Source organism: Grampus griseus, assembly GCF_964374135.1.
Source record: "Grampus griseus genome assembly, chromosome: 2".
Classification (NCBI taxonomy): Eukaryota; Metazoa; Chordata; class Mammalia; order Artiodactyla; family Delphinidae; genus Grampus; species Grampus griseus.
Genome location: NC_139018.1, coordinates 168,308,125 through 168,329,313, shown reverse-complemented (window position 1 = coordinate 168,329,313; position 21,189 = coordinate 168,308,125). Strand labels below are relative to the sequence as shown.

At 41.3% G+C, this 21,189-nt stretch overlaps 1 protein-coding gene across 1 annotated transcript in view; it reads right to left on the bottom strand.

Moving 5' to 3' along the window:
- Nucleotides 1-522: 522 nt before the first annotated feature.
- MCM10 (minichromosome maintenance 10 replication initiation factor) overlaps nucleotides 523-21,189 on the bottom strand; it is a gene marked incomplete at both ends in the record, with an annotated part of 31,163 nt that continues 10,496 nt past the window's right edge. The window contains 13 exons of the mRNA XM_082649442.1: nucleotides 523-606; nucleotides 693-735; nucleotides 4,372-4,517; nucleotides 6,408-6,521; nucleotides 8,367-8,485; nucleotides 9,113-9,254; nucleotides 10,397-10,625; nucleotides 12,336-12,453; nucleotides 12,541-12,651; nucleotides 13,632-13,732; nucleotides 15,166-15,365; nucleotides 18,019-18,135; nucleotides 19,361-19,528. Of these exons, the coding sequence (XP_082505568.1) occupies nucleotides 523-606; nucleotides 693-735; nucleotides 4,372-4,517; nucleotides 6,408-6,521; nucleotides 8,367-8,485; nucleotides 9,113-9,254; nucleotides 10,397-10,625; nucleotides 12,336-12,453; nucleotides 12,541-12,651; nucleotides 13,632-13,732; nucleotides 15,166-15,365; nucleotides 18,019-18,135; nucleotides 19,361-19,528 (1,692 nt within the window). The remainder of the gene's footprint in view (nucleotides 607-692; nucleotides 736-4,371; nucleotides 4,518-6,407; nucleotides 6,522-8,366; nucleotides 8,486-9,112; nucleotides 9,255-10,396; nucleotides 10,626-12,335; nucleotides 12,454-12,540; nucleotides 12,652-13,631; nucleotides 13,733-15,165; nucleotides 15,366-18,018; nucleotides 18,136-19,360; nucleotides 19,529-21,189) is intronic.

The window sequence follows — 21,189 nt, the reverse complement described above, 5'->3', positions numbered from 1 at the left end:
CATAATTTTCTAGATGGCAAAACATTGTATTATTTTTAGACTTTGAGTGCTCAAAGACACATTTCAAGATCATTTAGTCCAACCTTCCTCATTTTACATGTGAGGAAACTGAAGCCCAGAAGTTAGGCAGGTTACCTGAGCTAAATTCATTCTTTTGTCTCTGGGTGTCCACATAAATACCAGAACCTTATTGTGATCAAGAAGCAACACTGCATTCTCTACAACCCAAGAGAGAGAAACACAACTCTCTATCTACCTTCCAGTTTGGGGCATAAAAACTGTGAATTCTGCCATCAGTACTGAGAACAGGGAAGACAATGATACCTTGAATTTCCACTTAAAGGTCAACGTTAAATTTGATGTTAAACCAACACAACCGAGGAAGGAGGCAAAGCTGTAGGCTTAGCAAGTATTCGTTCTGACTGTGTCAATCAGGAACAGGGGCAATTCAGAGCCAATACTCTTGCTTTTCCAGAACCACAAGAAGCAATGTAGGCTGTGGGTACCTGTTTGAAGTCGGGGCTATTTAAGGCTATTCAGGAATTTGGCGTGTTCTTCTCCTCTTGGTAACAGGGTTTCTCCTCCTATCTTTGGACCTGTCTTTTCCTAGAAAAATAAAAATAGTTTAATAAGAAATGGGTCAATATTATTTGCATGGGTCACTAAAACCCATCACCTTGCAGATGACATACCTTTAACATTCCGTCCCGTTCCCACTTGAAGAGGCCACAATTACTGAAACAGAAAAGATGGGATTGACTCAGCAGTGAGGTTATGGGCCCATAGACATGAAGGTAATAGCACTCCCTGCACTTGGGGGAAGATCTCCCCCATTTAAGCAGAAGCTGATCAAGGTGACATTCATATTCCAGGCTATGCTCTATTGCTACTGAAAATACTACAGTGATTTGAGAAACGGTCTTCAACTCTGCAGTAAGCTAGATACTTCAGAGAAGGAATTTCAAATGGTAGTATAACAGGGCTACACATGCTATAGGTGGTGAGTGCAAGCTTGGTTTCCAGTGCTGGTCACTGGGAAGACCCTTGGATCGAGGAAGCCAGCCTACAGCTACGTGCAGCCTATGGCTTGCCCCTTTTTCTCCTGTTCTGGAACTAAAAGGCTGTGATAAGAAAGGATTACTCTTCCTTCTGGTTTGAACAATCCTCCCCCTCCCCCTTTTTCAGTAGTTAAGAACAGGGAAGACAGTGCTATCTTGATTTTCCACTCAAAGGTCAATGTTAAATTTGGTGTGAAACCAACACAACAGGAAGGAAATCTTTTCATAACCCAGAGATTTTTCACTCTCTTCACTCAAAGGGCCTGCAGACTCTCATTCTCACTTTTTAACATGGTAAGTGAATCCAGCCCCGAGGAGGCACTGGGATGCTATGGGGACAGCTCATTGTCTATGAAGTTTACTCTGGAGAAGAGAGAGAGAAACAGAAAAGAAATATAGTGAAGCCGTGGGACTATGTCTCCCAGCAGCTTTGGATCTGAGAGGGTCCGGGCTGTAGGGGCCACCCCACCAGCCTCATCCTTCCTCCCCATCTGGCTTAGACTCCACTCCCGCCCTGAGCATCAGCTGCCCGAGGACTTAGCCCCGAGCCTCTCCACCACCTTCCCCAGCTAGAGACCAACTGAATGTCTACTGAGAGACTTTCGTGGCCTACGACCAGATCAGTGATGATATTACGCACAGCTTACTGTCAGGGGTTGGCAATTACAACACAAGGGCCAAATCCAGCCTGCCACAGTTTTCGTGAGGTTTTGCTGAACACAGCCAAGCCTCCTTGTTTGAGCATCACCTATGGCTGCCACAAGAGCGGTGAAACAAACCACAGTGCCTGCCTAAGATATTTACTATCTGCCTTTCACAGAAACAGTTTGCCCATTTCTGCTCGAGATCAAGAATTGACAAGAGAGAGACCAGAGAAAGCAGATGTTAACAAAAATAACAGTGCCACCTGGAGGCTGAAAGGCATCGTGTTCTTCCATTTGAGTTGTACTTACTGCTTATCCTCAATGAACACATTTCTCTGATAATCAAATGTTTTACACAAGCTCTTGCTGTTACAATATTTTGGAGAGAAGTCAGATATCAGTATACAAATAGCTACTTAGAACAATGCTAACCTAGATTGTAAAAAGATGCATAAACCAACTCCTGACAAGGTGATGAACTAGCCCCCACCCTCATCCCAAATCAGCTTTGGAGAAACTGGAAATGAGTAGAGTTAGGGGTCCAGGAAATAAACAACAACCAAAACGAAATGAGCAAACAAAAAGGTAGTGAGAATATCCTGGTGAAGAGGTGATAGTGAGATTGCCTCAAATTCCAAAGAATCAACATCATACAAATTATGTCCTTCAAGAATAATGCAATAAAGTTAGAAATTAATAACAAAAAAGATAAAATCAATCCCATATATATTACTAACTCTTGGGTCAAAAAGGAAATCATCCAAGACATTAAGAAATAATTTTAACTAAGTATCAAACTTTGCAGGTGACTGATAAAGCAGAACTACTTAGGGGGAAATAGGAGCTTTAAACTGATTTATGAGGGGACTTCCCTGGTAGCACAGTGGTTAAGAATCCACCTGCCAATGCAGAGGACACGGGTTCAAGCCCTGGTCTGGGAAGATCCCACATGCCACGGAGCAACTAAGCCCGTGTGCCACAACTACTGAGCCTGCGCTCTAGAGCCTGCGAGCCACAACTACTGAAGCCCACGCACCTTGAGCCCGTGCTCCGCAACAAGAGAAGCCACAGCAGTGAGAAGCCCACGCACCTCAACGACGAGTAGTCCCCACTCGCTGCAACTAGAGAAAGCCCACGTGCAGCAACAAAGACCCAACGTGGCCATAAATAAATAAATAAAACGCTGTTGGAAAAATGGTGCCAATAGACTTGCTCAACTCAGGGTTGCCACAAACCTTCAATTCATTTAAAAAAACTGATTTATGAGGCAACAAGAAAGGTTACATACTAATAAGTTGAGTTTAAGCTTTTAACTGAAGAATGTACACAAAACGGTACAAAGCAAACCCAAAGAAACAATAAGTACATAAGGATAAGGGTGGAAATCAGGAAAACAGAAAGAAAATCAATAAATGTTTAGAAAACTACAAGATGGTTTTCTGAAAAGGTTAACAGAACGCAGAGACTTCTATCAAGGTTGACTCTGAAAAACAGAAGAACAAAAACAACAAAACAAAATACAGCAAATACCTATTAATAAAATATAGCAAGTAACAGACTGAAAAAAGTACATTAGGGACAACTAAATATTAATAAGTTTGAAAATCTAAATGAAATGGATTCCTAGAAAAATATAAAAAGCTGAAATTGGTAGAAAAGAGACCATGAAATTGAAATGGTAATCAAAGCCACCCCTTTCTTCCAAGAACAGGGCCTAAATAATTTTATAGCTGAGATTTACTAAACTTTCAAGAAATAATTGCTAGTTGATAGGTTATTTCAGGAAGCTGCCCAATTCGTTTTATAAGGCTCACATAATCTTGGTTTGAAAACGAGATAGGTCTATATAAGAAAAGGAAAAAAAAGGTCTAATTCACTTATGAATAGATATAAAAATCGCATATGAAACATTAGCTAATTGATTATAACAGTGTGCTGAAATAAAAAAAGTCATCAGGATAAGTCGTGCTTATCCAAGGAATAAAAAAGGAAAGTTCAACTTCAGAAAAACTTAACAATGTAATGTACCACATTGATAAATCAAAGGAAAATAAGAAAAGATATCTAACAACACTCATAGTGAGTGAAGAAGGGGACAGAGAAATACATAAATTAGGAGAGCACTGAACGCACCAAGGACAATGTTCTACAAACTGCACCCCGAACTGCACAGGTATTCCTCAGGCTGTTCTACATGAAGCATGCCCCCTGAGTAGTCAAACACAGCAGCTCTGCCTCTGTATCCAAAATTCCCCCCCAAAGTAAAAGCAAAAGTCCCTTAAAACACACATACTCACATATTATAAAAATTTAAACAAATAACTCTTTACAGCAGAGAAAAAAAATTCCCTATCCAAGCCCCCCACAAACACACATATTTCACCAACCCACCATACGCAGGCTCCATTTATTTATTCAACAAACATTTCTGATAACCTACTATGCACTGGGCCCTATATTTAGTATTGGGGATACAGCTGTGAAAGGGGCAGGGTCCCTTCCCTCCAGGAGCATTTGGGGATACCCAGGAGCCGTAAGGTAGCACAGAGCAAGGGTGACCCTCCCGGGGTCACGGACTGTCCACAATTCCAAGGGAACAGCAACACATGGGAATTGGAAAAAGGTTCAGGAAGCCTGGATGAGACCAAGAACCCCAGCAATTCTCAAACCTGCAGTGCTTTTGGGGGAGCCTGCCGAGGGAGACAGTTCTGTTTCCACAGGGACACTTGAAAAACCTCTTCACACTGTCGTGCCAGTGGTAGTTGTGCTGCTCGCTGACGCAGGTCTCCAGAGGCTTGAAGTGGGTGTAAGCGCACTGCACAGAACAGCAGAAAGAAGGCACATGTCATGTCAAGAGCTCCGAAGGAGAAATGAGCCACCCGCCACAAGGGCAGCCTGTCCTGAGAACTTCTGTTCTTTCGTCGCCACCAGGCAGGTGCCGGTGGAGCTACTATCTTCTGGCTGCAGTGATCATGTGATTTCTTGACTTTCCCCCTACTGATACCACTTCTTCTCATGTTTGCCCCAATGTCAGGTGTAAAATACACAATAATCTTCTGTGACATCAAGACAATAGCTAGGGCGAAGGAAGAAAAGGATTGGAAATCTCTAAGTAGCTTTGATTGGTCTGCCCTGTATTCACTGTAGTCCCTTATTGTAAGACAACAGATTACACCCATGGGGCCTATTCAGGAAGGATGATGAGCTGCTCTTTCATTTTCTCTTATAAGGCCACTGGAAAGGATTATAAACTTATTACTACTCCTATTTCATACACAGCAAAACCAAGACAGATATTAATTTACTTTTAATTTTGATCCTTCAAAGGACTGAAAAGAACAAGAAATGATGGGTGAAGGTTGAAACAGAGCCAGACAGTGTGCAATGTAATTTCGGGTAATCACAGAGTCTAGATAAGTAACTTTTGGCCTTGGCAGCCTCAAAGAGGGCAGAGGAGAGTGGTATGCCAATTGGGGCAGGCAAAATAATCCCCCCAAGATGTGCATACCCTATTCCCTGGAACTTACAAGCATGTTATGTTACATGGCAAAGGGGAATTCAGGTTACAGATGCAATTACAGTTGCTAATCAGTTGATTTGTGACGAGAGGACCCCACCTCCCATTGCTGGTTTCAATGATGGAGGAAGGAGCCACGATCCAAGGGATGCAGGTGAGCTCTAGAAGCCGGGAAAGGCAAGGACATGGACTGTCCCCTAGAGCCTCCAGAAAGGAACGCACCCTACTGACATCTGGATTTTACCCCAGCGAGACCCACTTCTGACCTGCAAAACTGTGAGATAATAAATTTGTGTTGTTCTAAGCCACCCAGTTGGTGGTCATTTGTTACAGCAGCAACAGGAAATGAATACACCAGCTTTGTCCTAATACAGCCACGCTGTCAGAGGAAAAGCTGTCCTATGAAGTAAAAGCTTTACTGATTCTCCACAGTCTGAACTTTCTCAAGGAAGCTCCACCTTTTGGCCCATCCCCTAAATGTAAAGGAGAATCTAAGGTTTTAAAGAGAATAAAGATAGAGAAAATTGCACTGGGTAAGCTAAACCTCTTTCTCCTCTTACATGTGTTCACGAAGCGGATTAGCCATGCAGACTTATTTCAAAGAAATGGTAATGGAAGTAGTATTCAGCAATAACTTTTTTTTTTGGCCATTTTTGATTAATGTTGAGGAGTAGAGGATTTTGAATTTTCTAATAGACTCAGGGTAAAAATTCCACAAACAGAGACAATAATACAATTCACACTCTGCCCTGAGATTCAATCTAGTAGGTTAGGACCTGAGCAGAAGGGAACAACAGTAGTTGCTCATGACATCTGATGCCAAATCAAGTTGTTCAACCAAGGCCCCAGGGTCTTAGGTACTATGGACTGAGGGCGTGCTAAAACTTGAGGAGGAGAGATAAGAATACTCAGTCCAGTGGTCAGATGGGAAGAGGCTCTTCCACAGAACCAGGAGCTGTGGCCAAATGAGGAACATCTCAATACAAAGGCTCTACCATCAGAGCTCAGTGGATGGGTCACGAGAAGCCCGGTGCTGGGCTATCGGACGCCATTTGGTTTGCAGCCTAATTAAATGGCCCGGGCAGGACTCTTGTCATAAGACGTGGGCCCACACCCCAGACTCTCCACATCCTGCTGAGTCCCAGCAACCCCAGACAGGTCGTGGGGAGAACTGTCTCCCGCACTCACCGTCCTGCACGTCACGACTCGACATTTCACTTCCCGGGTGTTTCTCATCTTTTCTTCTATTTGTTCTTTTTTCACCAGGGGCTCAAAATAGTGTTCCTGCAGCTCAGCCTCGGCCTGGAATGACAAGACATCCAGAAGACCTTGTACCAAATCTGATATAGACTCAGGCAGCTGCTTAATAATAATCAAATCTGAACTGAACAGACAAGCTAACTGTATGAGGATCAATGAACTGCAACCCCAGACGGTAAGTAGAAACAAGCCCTTAATGGGCAAAAAGAGGGTATGAAAGCATTTGGTGATGTGTGAGACACTAAATACAAATTTAAACTACTGATGTGATTAACAGCATCATCAGATCAAGTGCGCACCAGAAGGGAACTGTTTCCACTGTTCCAATATAGATTCAGCTATGGGAGAGGTGCTGGATGCTTCCCCAGTGATGACACCCATTCTATTCGATACTATTCTCCAGACCAAGCACTTGGCAGGAACAATCCCTGCTTGTCTGGAACACAGGTAGGAGGTGTGAGGGCAGAGAGATATTCAGGGCAGGATGTGGTCACAGCTCGAGTCAGTGCAGCTGCACCAGGCAAAAGGCGCAAGGTCTTTGGTGGCCACAAGAACCAAGGAACTCAGCTCTACAGTCTTTTGGGGTCTGCTTGAGCACCTCTCCTGACTGAGTTTCAAGTCCAGTAGAAAGTTATATCATTGTCTCGTTAGCCCTTTGTTAATGAAAAGAAAGGCAGATCATTTGGCATATTGGTACTAAGTGGGGGACATTTTGAAAATCTGTGGGAGTACTTTTTTTGTTATCCCAGTGACCATAACCTTTGCTACTGGCAGGGACCACGGACACTACACCTTCTGCAATGCATGGAACAGTCCCTTACACATCAAAGGATTGTTCTCAACGTTCTACAGGGCATCCATGTGGATGAAAAACCCGATTATAACCCTCAAACCTAAAAGCATTATATACAACACCACAATACTTGTGCATGGTTTTCACATACACTGACTGTTCCCAAAGTCCTGTGGATGTGGAGAGACAACTGTGCTTTGATGTCTTCAAAAGTTTAAAAAAATAAACCACATTGTCAAAGAAATAGGCCCACGGTATTCAAGTTTCTAAGAAAACACATCTACTGAGTATTCATTGCTAGCTGCCTGATAAATCCACTTATATATACTTACAAATCCAAGCCTCTATTTTATTACTTCTTCAAGGGTAGTTGTGCCCATGTATTTTACATAATGAAATACATATTTTTATTATAAACATTTTCCTTTTTTCCTCTTTATATTACAGCTAGGATATTATATTGGTATTTTTGAAATTACTAGCTAGGTAATTTACATTATCCACAATTTAATTTCAGAATAAGAGAACAATACAAAACACTTGTTATTAAAAAGGGGCATTGTGAGTGCTGAGTTGAGAACTACTGATTTAGAGCATTTGCAGGGTCCATATAAAAATGTATGAATGGAAAAATCCCTTCCCATACTGCAAGGCAGAAAATAGTAGATAGTGGAGAGCCATTAAAACATAACTTCACAGCCATAACTACAGGTAAACGTTTTAAAGAGTTAATTAATCATTTAAAATTGAAGTATAGTTGACTTAACTTAGTTAAGGTGTACAACACCTTAGTTAGTTTTAGGTGTACAACACATTAATTTGACATTTTTATAGAATATACTTCAAAGTTATAAAATATTGACTGAAACATTTTATAATACTGAAGTCAATTTAAATAATGTTGAATGATATTCTTCAATGCAACAAAGGCAAAGCTAAAATCTATTAGCAATATTCCTGTTCTTCAAAACAAAATCAAACAAACTGACATACAACTAACATCTCGGCTAAGGAAACAGGAAGAGATTCTTAACAATACTAGCCCGAGTCTGAGGACATCTCTGTCACCTTTGACCTTCTGGGCTCTTTTTTACCTCTTTTAGGATCCCTGTGTGCCTCGATTTTGCTTTTAGAATTTTCTGAAAATCCTCAGATTCCAGGTAGGCAAGCTGTTCTCTCCTTTTTTTCCTGGCAGGCTCCAATTCATCCTCAGCTAGAGCAGAAAGAAAAAGAGTGAACAGAGGAACCTCAGAGGGCCAGCGGGCCTCGCCAACTCAGCTGCGTCTCCCCCTACAAGACCCTTCAAACTGCATTTACCCCCACTTGGTATGAGCAAAGGATGGCTCTTAGAGAACTGAGTTGAGAAGTACAAACTAGAATATGCGGGAGGGGATGGCAGACTTGACCACTAAATTAGAATAGTTTTCACCTTAAAATAAGAGCCAATTATGAAAACAGGTAACAACAACAACAACAAAATTCCTATTTACAAACTCATGTTAAAAGGACACTGCCAGCTTCAGAGTTTTAAAAATAAAAATAGGGCAATTTAAAACAAAGGAATTCTACTTCTTTCAAAACAAATCTTTCTACTAATATGTATGTGCAAAGATTCAATGAGTAATCTCAAGTTTTCAAATTGTGCATAATTTCATTTTAATTTAATGTGACTATAAAAAACAATCAGTTCCAACTGCAGAAATTCTACTTAGGTACTCTCCATAGAGGTAAATGGAAATAAAATAATGTCTTTTGATGTCAGGGAGGCTGGTTATGTTTTGGACCATTTCCTTTATAAGCAGTGTCTCTTTCCTACTACTAAGTTTCCCATTCGCAGTACCTTGAGGAGAAAATGTGTTGTTCTTTTCTACACGTTCCTTCACTTCCAGGACATCCTGGGGTTCCTTTAGCTTCTTAATGCTGTTTGGGTCTGTTTTTGTAAGAATCTGGCCTTTTACCCTTAATTTGGTTATAGCAGCCAACTAAAAAAAAAGGAAAGAGAGGGAGATTAAAATCTAAAAGATGAGATAGGCATCTGTAGCTCTGTATCCCTTTCCAGTGATTAGCCAGGGAATTCTGGCTGTTCTCAAACATACATTAGCAAAATATATCTTCATTTTACTTAGCATTATTAACACAATTATTAAAATTTCAAAGAATGGAAGACAGGTCTCTAAGTTAGTAAAACAAATCTCAGCTTATTTAAATATCAATAGTTAAACTTCAGCTGGTCCTTCAGCTAGTGTGTAGGCTTTTAGGCCCACAGAGGAACCACATAAACATTTTGGAAGTTTGTTTCAGAATAGACAGATTAGGAAAGGATTCCAGCCCTGCCACTTACTAGTTTATAACCTGACTTAATTGTTCAGCTTCAGTTTCTACATTTACGAAATGGGGATGACAGCACTAACCTACCTTTTAGGGTTGTGGTTTTAAGGATAAAATGAGACAATGCAAGCCAAGCATGTACTTGCACATAGTAAATAGCATGTATGCACATATCACAGACACACAGTCACATACGTGCATAATTGCTATTACTATTACTGTAGGCATGGCTTTGGCTTGCAGCTAGCCTTTGCCCTTCATGTGGTTCTAGCTACTAACTAGAGTAAAGAGAAGACAGGCTCAAGTCGGGGGCTCAGGGTGACTCAGGAAAAGGAGAGACAGAGCTTGCTGAGGTGGTGGGGTTCTGACCACCCCCAATTCCCACTTCAATCAGAGCAGCTTAGCTTTTATCTGTCTACAGACTGGGCTTCTGTGTAAGATTTCTTTTAAAGAAGGATTCTTTAAACCACTATTTGACAATTCAATTGCCTCAACAATTCCAAGAATGTTTCCCCCTAATACTAGGGTCTCCAGCTGTAAAACAGTATCTTCTTCTAGGTTATCTCCTGCAGCCCAACAAGAACTAGTATGGAGACAGTAGTTAGTTCTCTTGGATTAAATTAATGGCATTATGTTGATACCCATTATCATTTAAAATTCCTTTGACTAGTTATCATGATCAATAAATAGGTATGAGGGGACTGTCTTTCCTGGTCACAGGTATATAAAGTTTGAAATACCAGCTGTGTGTCACAGAATACAAATTCAAGTGGTGAAGAAAAGAGATGCCAGTTACCTTTTTGGCTTCTGCTAACTTATTCAGTTTTGGTCTTGGTGGTGGTGACTCATCAAAAAATAGGACATCATCTCCTTCTGGGATGTCTCTTCCAAGCTTTGGCATCTGTATGGCTGGGGTTCCTTTCAGCTTGGGGAACTCAGCCCCCGCTGGTGGAGACCAAGAAGGGGGCTGTCGAGAAGAGGATGGCACAGCTGGGCTCTCAACTTCACTCGCACTTTGGAGAAATCTTTAAAGAAATAGGCAGTCACAAACTATGCACACGAGCACAAAACATGCAGACTGGGAGACCGCAGGCAGGCCACCAGCTGATAAGCAGTTGTCAGTAAAATAATTTTCCCTTCTTGGTTATTAATTCAGATTAGTGCACAGTAAAAACAATACTAGCCTCACTAACTCTTAAGCTAACTGGTTTTTCATTGAATAAGTGCTCACTGTTTCCCCAGTTTAGAACTGATTACTATTCTTATCAACTCGCTTCCCAGTGGGTGCAGACTATGGAGCACCTTCAGCCCTGAAGGCAAGCTGTGGACTGTATTCCTAGCCCTCTGGTTAGCCGAGATCCTTCAGGAACTCACCGAATCTCTCTGTACTTTGTTTCCTCTACTGGGAAGAGATAACACATTTGTTACATTTGGAAGTCCTAACAGAAAGGTGCTATAATTCACACAGTGATTATTTTATATATGGCTTTAAGGACTATTTAAAAACAACAAAGGTCAGAAATCATCTAGGCCAAACCTCTCATTGTAGGGATAAAGAAATTGAGGCCCAAGAGCCAACTGCTCATAAGTGAGAGGCCCGGGACTAGTAGTACCAGGTAATCCTGGGCCAGTCTTCTCTCCCCTACCACATCCCCACTCCTGTAGGCTCTAGGCTGAGTTTGCAAATTGCCTAGCAGATCCTGCCCAAAGGTATGTTTTGTTTGGCCAGCAAAATTCTGAAAAACTTCAGACTAATGCCTTTAAACTGACGGGTGCTTTCTACTCCCTACAAGGTTCACAACTCCATATACATTTTTATGTCCATATATATACATTTACGTCACCTGTAGGCCCCTGATGAATACCTCTGTAGATATCCCACCAGCACCTCAAACTAACCTGCCTGAGGCCAAATCCATTCTCTTATTTTTCCAAAGCATTTCCTCCTGACTCGTAATAGGTGTCCTTTTCCATGGAACTAGGTACCCTACAGGAGCCTAGATCTGGGACAGCATAATGGTTCAACACTGGAGTAGAACAGGTAGGTGTGAGTTCAAACTTGGCTCCACCACTTACTAACTCTCCGGTCTTCAGTTACATTCGCCCTAAAACAAGGCTAAGAACACCTCGCAGATTATGGTAAGGACCGATGGGATGTGTGTACAGTGTAAAGCAGTGTGGCTCAGCGCATGCTGGGTGACTGTAAGCAGTAGCTCTTGCTACCATCGCATAACTTGAGTTCAAGAGTCTTTGATTTGTTTACCTTCCACACCCATTTCCACTTGCTTTTGCCTCTGAAATGACTCTCCATTCTCAGTGCCTCATTTTTATCACTGACCTGAACAAATGCAGAATCTACGCATTGGCCCAGCCTGTAATTAAAAACCTAACTGTGGCAAAACTGAGAAATGGGCACCAAACAGCTCAACACCTACTTTCCCTTTTCACAAAACTGTCTTTATATGTTACTCCTTTCTCGTTTCCACAGTGATATTAATTACTGCAGCCTGTACCACCAGGTCTCAGGATTTACTAGCATAAGTCAGAAATACATAACTTTAAATGCTTTATAATTTTAAAGGTTATGTTAAAATTAATTTTTTAAAAACTTCCAAAGTTAAAAAGGTAGCCAACCACCCCAAATCCAAAGTCACACTTTTGAAATCTATTAAGACATCCTCAGAATTCCTGAGATGAGCTACCTAAACAGGGAACATTAAATCTGTGACTCCTACCGTTCCTGTATTTCTTCTGATTTCTTTTTCCGCAACTCTAACATATGCTGCTTCTGTTGCTTCAAGAAGGCTGATGCCGAGATAGACTGGAAAGCAGGTTTCGGGCTCCCCATGATCCCTGAAACACAAGGCACAGGCTGAGGGGGTTCTGAGAGGCTGTGGGGACCCACGCGCAGACACCAGAGCAGGTACAGGCTGACTCTACCTGATGACTTGACTTTGGCTAAATGATGTTTCAAGTTTCTGGCTCCAGATGTAGGCAAGTCCATCAGTTCCCTGAATTCCTCAGAGCAAGACAAGCTCTTCTGGCGTACTCCTGGAATATACAAATATCAGCATTAGAGGATTCAAAATTCAGAGTATTTTATGTCGTGTGACTTATCCCTTTTTAAACTCTGCTTTCATAACTTTAGTTATTTGTAAATGAAGTAGATGGAATATCAAGAGAAAAGAGAATCTTTTACCTCTAACCTCAGACCAGTAGGACTGCAAGGGTAAGACAAATGTATCTTATTTTTGAAAAATGATTAGCATACTAATACCTGCAGGGTCATTTCATACACTATTCCTGGAATATGCACTATACATAAGGATCCATGCTAGACCTGGACCACTGTTATGAACAGAGCCCCAAGGACAGGGTGGAGGTGGCATTCTCCAACCTAGACCTGTTTTAATGAAAGATAACCGACGAGTTTGACTAGGAGCCTGATACTACTGATTCTAGTGCTGGACACTAAGAGTTAGACTCAGATACGTCAAGACATTTTATTTTATTTTATTATTTATTTTTTTGGCTGCATTGGGTCTTCGTTGCACACTGGCTTTCTCTAGTTGCAGTGAGCGGGGGCTAATCTTCGTTGCGGTGTGCAGGCTTCTCATTGCGGTGGCTTCTCTTGTTGTGGAGCACGGGCTCTAGGTGTGCGGGCTTCAGTAGTTGTGGTGCACGGGCTCTAGAGCACAGGCTCAGTAGTTGTGGCACACAGGCTTAGTTGCTCCGCGGCACATGGGGTCTTCCTGGACCAGGGAACAAACCTGTGTCCCCTGCATTGGCAGGCAGATTCTTAACCACTGCACCACCAGGGAAGTCCCCATCAAGACATTTTAAAAAGCTAAGACACAGCTAAGATTAATATGCTGTTTTTTCTTAAGATGCTGCCAACCAAGCTTGGTTCGTTCTGCTGAGGCCACATCACTCACCAAGTATAACTTAGTGTTAGGATCTAACCAGTTTCAATCCTGAAGGCTACATGTTTAAACCTGAGAAAGAAAAATAGTGTCTAGAAACAAAGTTACCGAGTTTTTGTTGAGTTTCCTGAAGGATCAAGTCTGTGCCCTTAACCACCAGATTAGTCAGAGTGGTTTGAATCTTCTTTTTAGGTGCGACAGCAGCTGCACTGAAATGACAAGAGTCACCCCCTCAAAAAAGGAAAATCACTGAACTTCAACACTCTGTGAGGTAAAGAGGGTGCAGAAGTAGTCATTTATTACAAACTGTCAACGTTTCTCAAATCACCATGTAAGTAGACTTTCTTAATACCATGGCCCTACAGCGTAACTGGTGTGTGCATTATGTCACAGATATAAAACAACAGGCGACCTACAAATTTGATTGAAGGCCGTTCCGGAAGAGCAAGTTGGCAAGAGAAATAAAAAATATGCCATCACTTTGATCAAGTAGACTAGGACTCACCAAGTAGTCTAGGATTTACCTAAGACCTATGCAAAAATTTAGGATATTAACGGAAGCTTTGTTTGTATTGTTAAAAGTTGGAAATGCTATAAATGTTTATCCATGGAGACTTATTTAAATTATCACAGAGCCATGTAAAAGAACACCATGTAGCCACTAAAAATAATGCCATAAGTGAATGTTCCACAAAGTAAAATTCATTATTTTATGTGGGAAAAAAGAACGTTGGCAAAGTATAGGTATATTATGATCTCATTTTATACTATTAAAACGTTATACATTTGAGAAAAAAGGACCCCTAGAACCATATATACCAAAACTAACAGTTATCTAGGTGGTGGGATTATAGATGGTTTTTACTGTCTTCTTTTGGCTAAACTCTCCATACATTTTTTTAAAATAACATATGTGTATTGCTTTTTGCAATTTGGTAAAATACAGAAATTATTTTAAATCTTAAAAATGTGCTTGATATCACAAAATATACAGGAAGTGAGAGTCCTCTAGCCCAATTTCTGTTGGATCGAGGACAAAATCTGTTTTGTTCTTGGACCAAGTGTAGCTCCCTTGAGCCAGGTCCCCACCTGCCACATCCTCAGACGTACTTTCTAGAGAACAGGGACGAGGCCATCCATCATCTACTCAGGGACTCCAGGGAGAGAATGAGATCCCCAGAGGGGAGGCCACGCATGCCAGCCTCAGCAGCGCCCCCTCCCCCGTGAGGCTTCTCTGCATATTCATTCACTAAATTAAATGTGGGTTCCACGAGGTCGGCAACCTCGCACTAATAGTCGTCAGGGAAATGATTTCAAGTATGTCAACACTATGATTAACACTTTTAACGGCCCATCAGCCCTGACAAAGCAGCACTATTCACATTAGAAGCCAAAGAGGACGTGTGGGTTCCCTGTTAAAGACCACCATGACCTGACTTAGTTTCCCCGCCTTCTGAGTGTTTTCCTCTCTTCCCAGGAACGAAAGAGGCCCTCAGCCGTCTTGTTCCAGGCAGCACGCTATGAGAGATAAAACCTGTACAAGTCTTCCAGGACCGGGATAGAAACGTACAACCACTCTTTTTACTCTTAAAAGAAGACAAGCAAGACCGCTGACCCCAAAGAAGCCCTGAGAAAGTCTCACATTGAGGCTGCATACGAGGCTGAAGAAACTCCTCCGTAGTAAAAACCATCCTGACACAGCCTTTCTTTCAGGCTGATGCCTTTGCGGGCAAACTTCTTTGGAATTCGGCCGCCGGAGAAGGTGGACTGCAGGTCTGCTCGCCTGGCGCTGAGCCTCTTGTACTGGGCCTGGATGTGATACTGACAGTATTCACAGTCATTCTGTAAAAAGGAAGAGCGGCTGCATCAGCGTTAGGGAGACAGGCCGGGGACAACGTTAAGAGACACAGATCCTTTCTCCCAGTCTCACAGAGAGCTGTTCTGCGAGAAGAAGCCTCCCTGCTGACCTCTGAGACCATTCTTGATGCACAGCTAAGCAGCAACTTGAAGTTCTTTTCCTAGGTAAGGATGGGGGGGGCGGGGATGAATTGGGAGATTGGGATTGACATATACACACTACTACATATAAAATACATAACTATAAGAACCTGCTGTAGAGCACAGGGAACTCTACTTAATACTCTGTAAGGGGCTATACGGGAAAAGAATCTAAAAACAGTGGATATATGTATTGATATATGTATAACTGATTCACTTTGCTGTACACCCGAAACCAACACAACACTGTAAATCAACTCTACGCCAATAAAAATTAAAAACAAAAAGCAGGGTTGGTGGGAGACGTTCTTCCCCTAAACTCCTCTGAACACACTACTTGGGTGAAAAAGTGGCATCATTCACCGCCTTTGCCCTCTTTCTACAATGGAAGTAAAATCAGCTTCTAGGATGAACCTTGAAAAGGTCATGCTAGGGACTTCCCTGGTGGCGCAGTGGTTAAGAATCCGTCTGCCAGTGCAGGGGACATGGATTCGAGCCCTGGTCCGGGAAGATCCCACATGCCGCGGAGCAACTAAGCCTGTGTGCCTCAACTACTGAGCCTGCGCTCTAGAGCCCAAGAGCCACAAATACTGAGCCCGCGTGCTGCAACTACTGAAGCCACGCACCTAGAGCCCGTGCTCCACAACAAGAGAAGCCACCGCAATGAGAAGCCCGTGCACCACAACGAAGAGTAGCCCCTGCTCGCTGCAACTAGAGAAAGCCCACGCGCAGCAACAAAGACCCAACGCAGCCAAAAATAAAATAAATAAATTTATTTAAAAAAAAGGAAATAAAATAAAAGGTTATGCTAAGCGAAAGAAGTCAGACACAAAGGTCCCATGTTGTATGATTCCTTTTATGGCATATATCTAGAGACAGAAAGCAGATTACAGGTCACCAGGCAAGTGATTACTTAATAGGTAGGGTGTGTTTTTATGGGGTGAAGAAAAGGTTTGGAAGTTAGAAGAAGCTGGTGGTTGCACAACAAAGCGAATACACTAAATACTACTGACGTGTACACTTTTAAATCGTCAATTATACATAATGTGAATTTTACCTCAATAAAAGTTAAAAATAAAACAAAATCAGTTTCTAGTGAGGTTTTCTGTTTCTCTGGTTGACTCTTGGACGAATGCTACCCTTTCAGTGAAAGAAACAAAGAGAAACTCCGAAGTATTACCCTATTGGGTGAACCTCAGAGATGGTGGCAGTGGCGTTTTAAGTGATTTGTCAAGTACTCCCCCTGAGACCTCTTTTTCCAACCATCTCCCTCCTTCCTATGTCCTGCTCACTAGTTCATCTGTTAGACAAGAATGAGGGAAACAAAAAGAGATGAAACCAAAATCTGTCATTTAATCCTTTCAAAGAGCTCTAAGAAGTACCACTTAGATGGATAGTATCCACTGGGATGGCTGCAATCAAAGACAGACAATAACAAGTGCTGGCCGGGACGTGGAGGAACTAGAACACTTACAATACTGCTGGGGAGAATGTAAAAGTCACTTTGCAAACCAGTTTGGTGGTTCCTCAAAAGCCTAAGCATAGAGTTACCATAAGACCCAGCAATTCCATCCTAGGCTTATATATACCCGAGGGAACTGAAAATGGACATCCACACAAAAACCTGTACGTGAATGTTCACAGCAGCATTGCCCGTAACAGTCAAATGTGAAACAACCCAAACGTCCATCAACCAATGAATGGATAAAAAGAGTGTGGTCATCAATGAAATATTATTCAACCATAAAAAGGAATGAAGCGCTAATAAATGGCTTTGTAGCATGGATATAGCACAGATGAATCTTAAGAGCATTATGCTAAGTGAAAGAAGCCAGACACAAAAGGCACATATTATACAATTCCACTGTATGAAATGTCCAGAATAGGCAAATCTATAGAGACAGAAAGTAGATTAGTGGTTGCCAGGGCTTGGGGAGAGAGAAGAGTGGGGAATGACTGCTAATGGATATGGGTTTCTTGGAAGGGTCCTGAAAATGTTCTGAAATTACATAGTGGTGATGGTTGCACAACCCTCTGAATATATTAAAAGCTACTAAATTGTGCACTTTAGAATTGTGAATTGTCTGGTATGTGAATTCTATCTCAATAAAGCTTTATTTATTTTTTTAAAAAGAAAGCTCTAAGAAAAGGTATAATGGAGTTAAGTATTGACTAAAATAAGGTTTCGGTATATTTCATCATTAGTGTTTAATCTCCACCACTAGAAAGAATTGAGGGCAAATTAAAATTCTATCTTTCTTATACCTCCTAGTCAGCTAGCAATAAAAGATCACTTTCCTAAGAGGTTAAATCTTTCCCCCACCCTCAGCTTTGTAAACTGGCCATTATTAACCACACATTCAATTTTCTCACTTTGATGCTTCCTGTTATGTAGGAAACTCAGTTCCAAACAGGTCATTACAGGTAAAGTACCTATAATTTATTCCTATTAGTTTCTGTCTTTAGCAAAAACCACCCCAACAAAGCTGAAACCTACCAAATTCACAGTCTGTGTACACGGTTCTCCATTCTTCTTCTTTGCTTTACAGGTTCCCAGGTCAAGAGCTTCCCCCATAATTAAGACCTTTTGAGGATGATCAATAGATAAGCACACCTGTAGAAAAAACGGGGAGTTGGAGTTAAAAGCAGACAAAGGTACGGCCTTTCAACAGCAAGACTGGATATAACAACAGTTGGCGCGAGTTAAGAAGCTTTTTATCCTTTCTATCAGTGCACTGGAATTTGAAGCCAGTGTTCCATAAGACAGCTGTAGAAATGGGACGTGTAGAAGACACATTTAGTTCTCCACCCACTATCTATTTTCTCCCGTGTCTTTGCTATCAGAATCCAAACGCTCAGCCTTAGATGATGGATCCAGTTCCCAGTTTTCCCAGCATTCTTTGTAGCTAGTGGTGGTCATGTGACTCCACTCAGCAGGAGTCAGCAGGGAAGGTAGCTGGGAAAGCTTCTGCTTTCCTTTAAAAGCAGAGCAAGGAGCCTGGCTCACTTCCTGCCTTGAATGGAAATATGATGGCTAGAGCTTCACGGCCATCTTGTGACTAAGAGGAAAAGGCTGAGAGACTCATGGACACCAGCCCTGGCATCACCACACTGCCTATGTCTGGATTTTTTATTATATAAGAAAAACAAACCCCAGGGTTTACTATGAAAAAGAAACTGTAGCGAAGTTCTTCTGTTATTTGTAGCCAAACACCTTCTTAACCAATAAATGAAGACTTGCTGCCCTTCTCTGTGAAAGCAAGGAATGAAATAACTTAGTCTCTCACTCCTTGTGATATAATAATCTGCCTACAACAGAAGCAGTAGCTTCTTGCTGGCTTGAGTGGAGAAACTGTTGCTGTTCATACTGTATCTAAGTTTGCAATTTACTAGAGAATCAGTAGGTAGTATCCAAACTCTAATGATGCTTGAGAAGATGAAAATTCACTTTAAAAATGAAAATTCACAAGCTGCAGCTATGATTGTACTAACAAATGGAACACAGTTCCCTCAACTATAAACCCTTGGCTTCTCAATGCCATCATGGAAATTCATGGGAGATCTAAGGGAACCTGAGCCCAAGAGTTGAAAGAATTACAGGAACCTTGGAACGAACTTGAAAAGATATAACGAAAGAAGTTGTTATGAAGTACTCCAGAGCAGTCTGCAATTCAGCATGTTGGTGGTGGGGGATAGATGAATAAACAGAACCAGTTTAATGCGACAAAAGAATATAAAAGCTTGACTTACTACCTGGAGGTAGACCGATATAAATGTTTGTGATAGAACTCAGCTAAGTTATAAAGACCAAAAAAAAAATCATGGAAACAGAGTCTTACCTCCTCTGAACCATCCTTGGGCTTCATGGGGTTCGCGTTGAGCAGCCCTACGACGGTACCCTGTTCAGTCTTCCACAGTTCTTTGTGAACCTCTCCAAAGAGGAACAGTGACACGTACCGCGTCAGGTCACGAAGATCATTCAATCGCCAGATGCTAAATGTTTTCCCCTGGAGCAAACATTTATTCTTATTTTTAATAAATTTTGAACAATGGGTTACAATGTCTCCATTTACTGTTCGAGTGTTCTACTGTGGAAAAATATCTAAGTATAACCCACCCTGAATATGTAATCATCAGAATGTCTGTTAATTATAAATTAATCCTTTCTCTAGGTTTTGGTATGACTCTTCTCATTTTAGAAATGAAGGTGAAGAAAGGCAAGCCAATAGCAAACTTGTTACTAGCAGATACAAACTATGATATATAAAATATTTAAACAACAAGGACCACTACTGTATAGCACAGGGAACTATATTCAATATCCTGTAATAAACCATAATGGAAAAGAATATATATATGTATAACTGGATCACTTTGCTGTATACCAAAAACTAACACAACATTGTAAATCAACTATACTTCAATAAAAAAAGAACTTACTAATATAAATTTTGTAAATATTATTTATCACTGATTATGTTATTAATATTAATAAGGAGGATTCAGCTTAATGTTTCTAAATCTCTGCTTAGCTTAGAAGAAAAAAGCATCATTTAAAGAAAACTAGTTGTATTTAACTGTAAAATTTTGGAAATACTATGACATATCAAGAAGTGCAACTCAAAATGCTGCCCATTTATAATATGAACATCTTCCATGTTTACAGATTTTTTTTTTAAACAAAATAATTCACACAACATTGAATCAAGCTATTTCAGAGGCAGCCCAGAGTGGGCATGGTTACAGGTTATGGTGAGCTATCGCCTAGACTCAAGTATTCTAATTATTCTCCCAAGGATTTGTACAGAGGAGTTCAGATAAATTTCACACCTATTATTTCCATGTCATTATAGCCAGTAGTGATGCAATTAGGAACTTAACCAAATGAAAACCAGACTTGTTCACATTCAGCGAGATAGAACAGGGCTAGAGCAGGATTCAGAATCTGAAACTCAAGCCCTCGTGTCAGAGCTCATAAAAAAATCTAAGGTTGGCCAAGTTCTAAACTGGAGAATGAATTAGTTTTGAGCAAGATTATTTGCAGTATTTTAGAGAGAGCCTTTGAATCAAAAGCCAGTTCCTTCATTTTACAGGTAAGGAAACGGAGGTCCTCAAAGAAAGATTCAGGGCCACCCTAAGGCCACAACTCCTGCTAAGTGGAGAACGAGGCTTAGCATCCAGATTTTCTGACGTGTCAGGCCATAAAATAATTTTCCTGTTATGCCTCAGTCAACTGTTATTTTAAAACTTGCTACATCTTTTGCAATATCCATCAAATTAAATATACCATACTGTACTGGCACAAGTCAGCAATTTCAGGACTGTTGCAATTGACATCTTACACCTAGTAAAGCTTCCAAAGGATCTGTGAACTCAGCCTCTCTGAGGACCTGCTTCCCTTGCACAAAAGGGACTGCAGTGTCATAGGGGCATCTACATGCATCAACAAACAATGACAAGTGACATAAGAAAGAATGACATGGACAGTAAAAAGCCCAAGAAGCCTGTACAACCAGATGTTCTTTAAGTAGGGCCCTCCTTACACATCTCCCCCTCGGGTACCAACCCAACGATGGTGTGGCAACTTGGGAACTTATTAGCAATGACTTCAAAATGAAATACTGATGGCCTCTGGGTAACAAATCAAGAACATATGAGTCCCCACTGT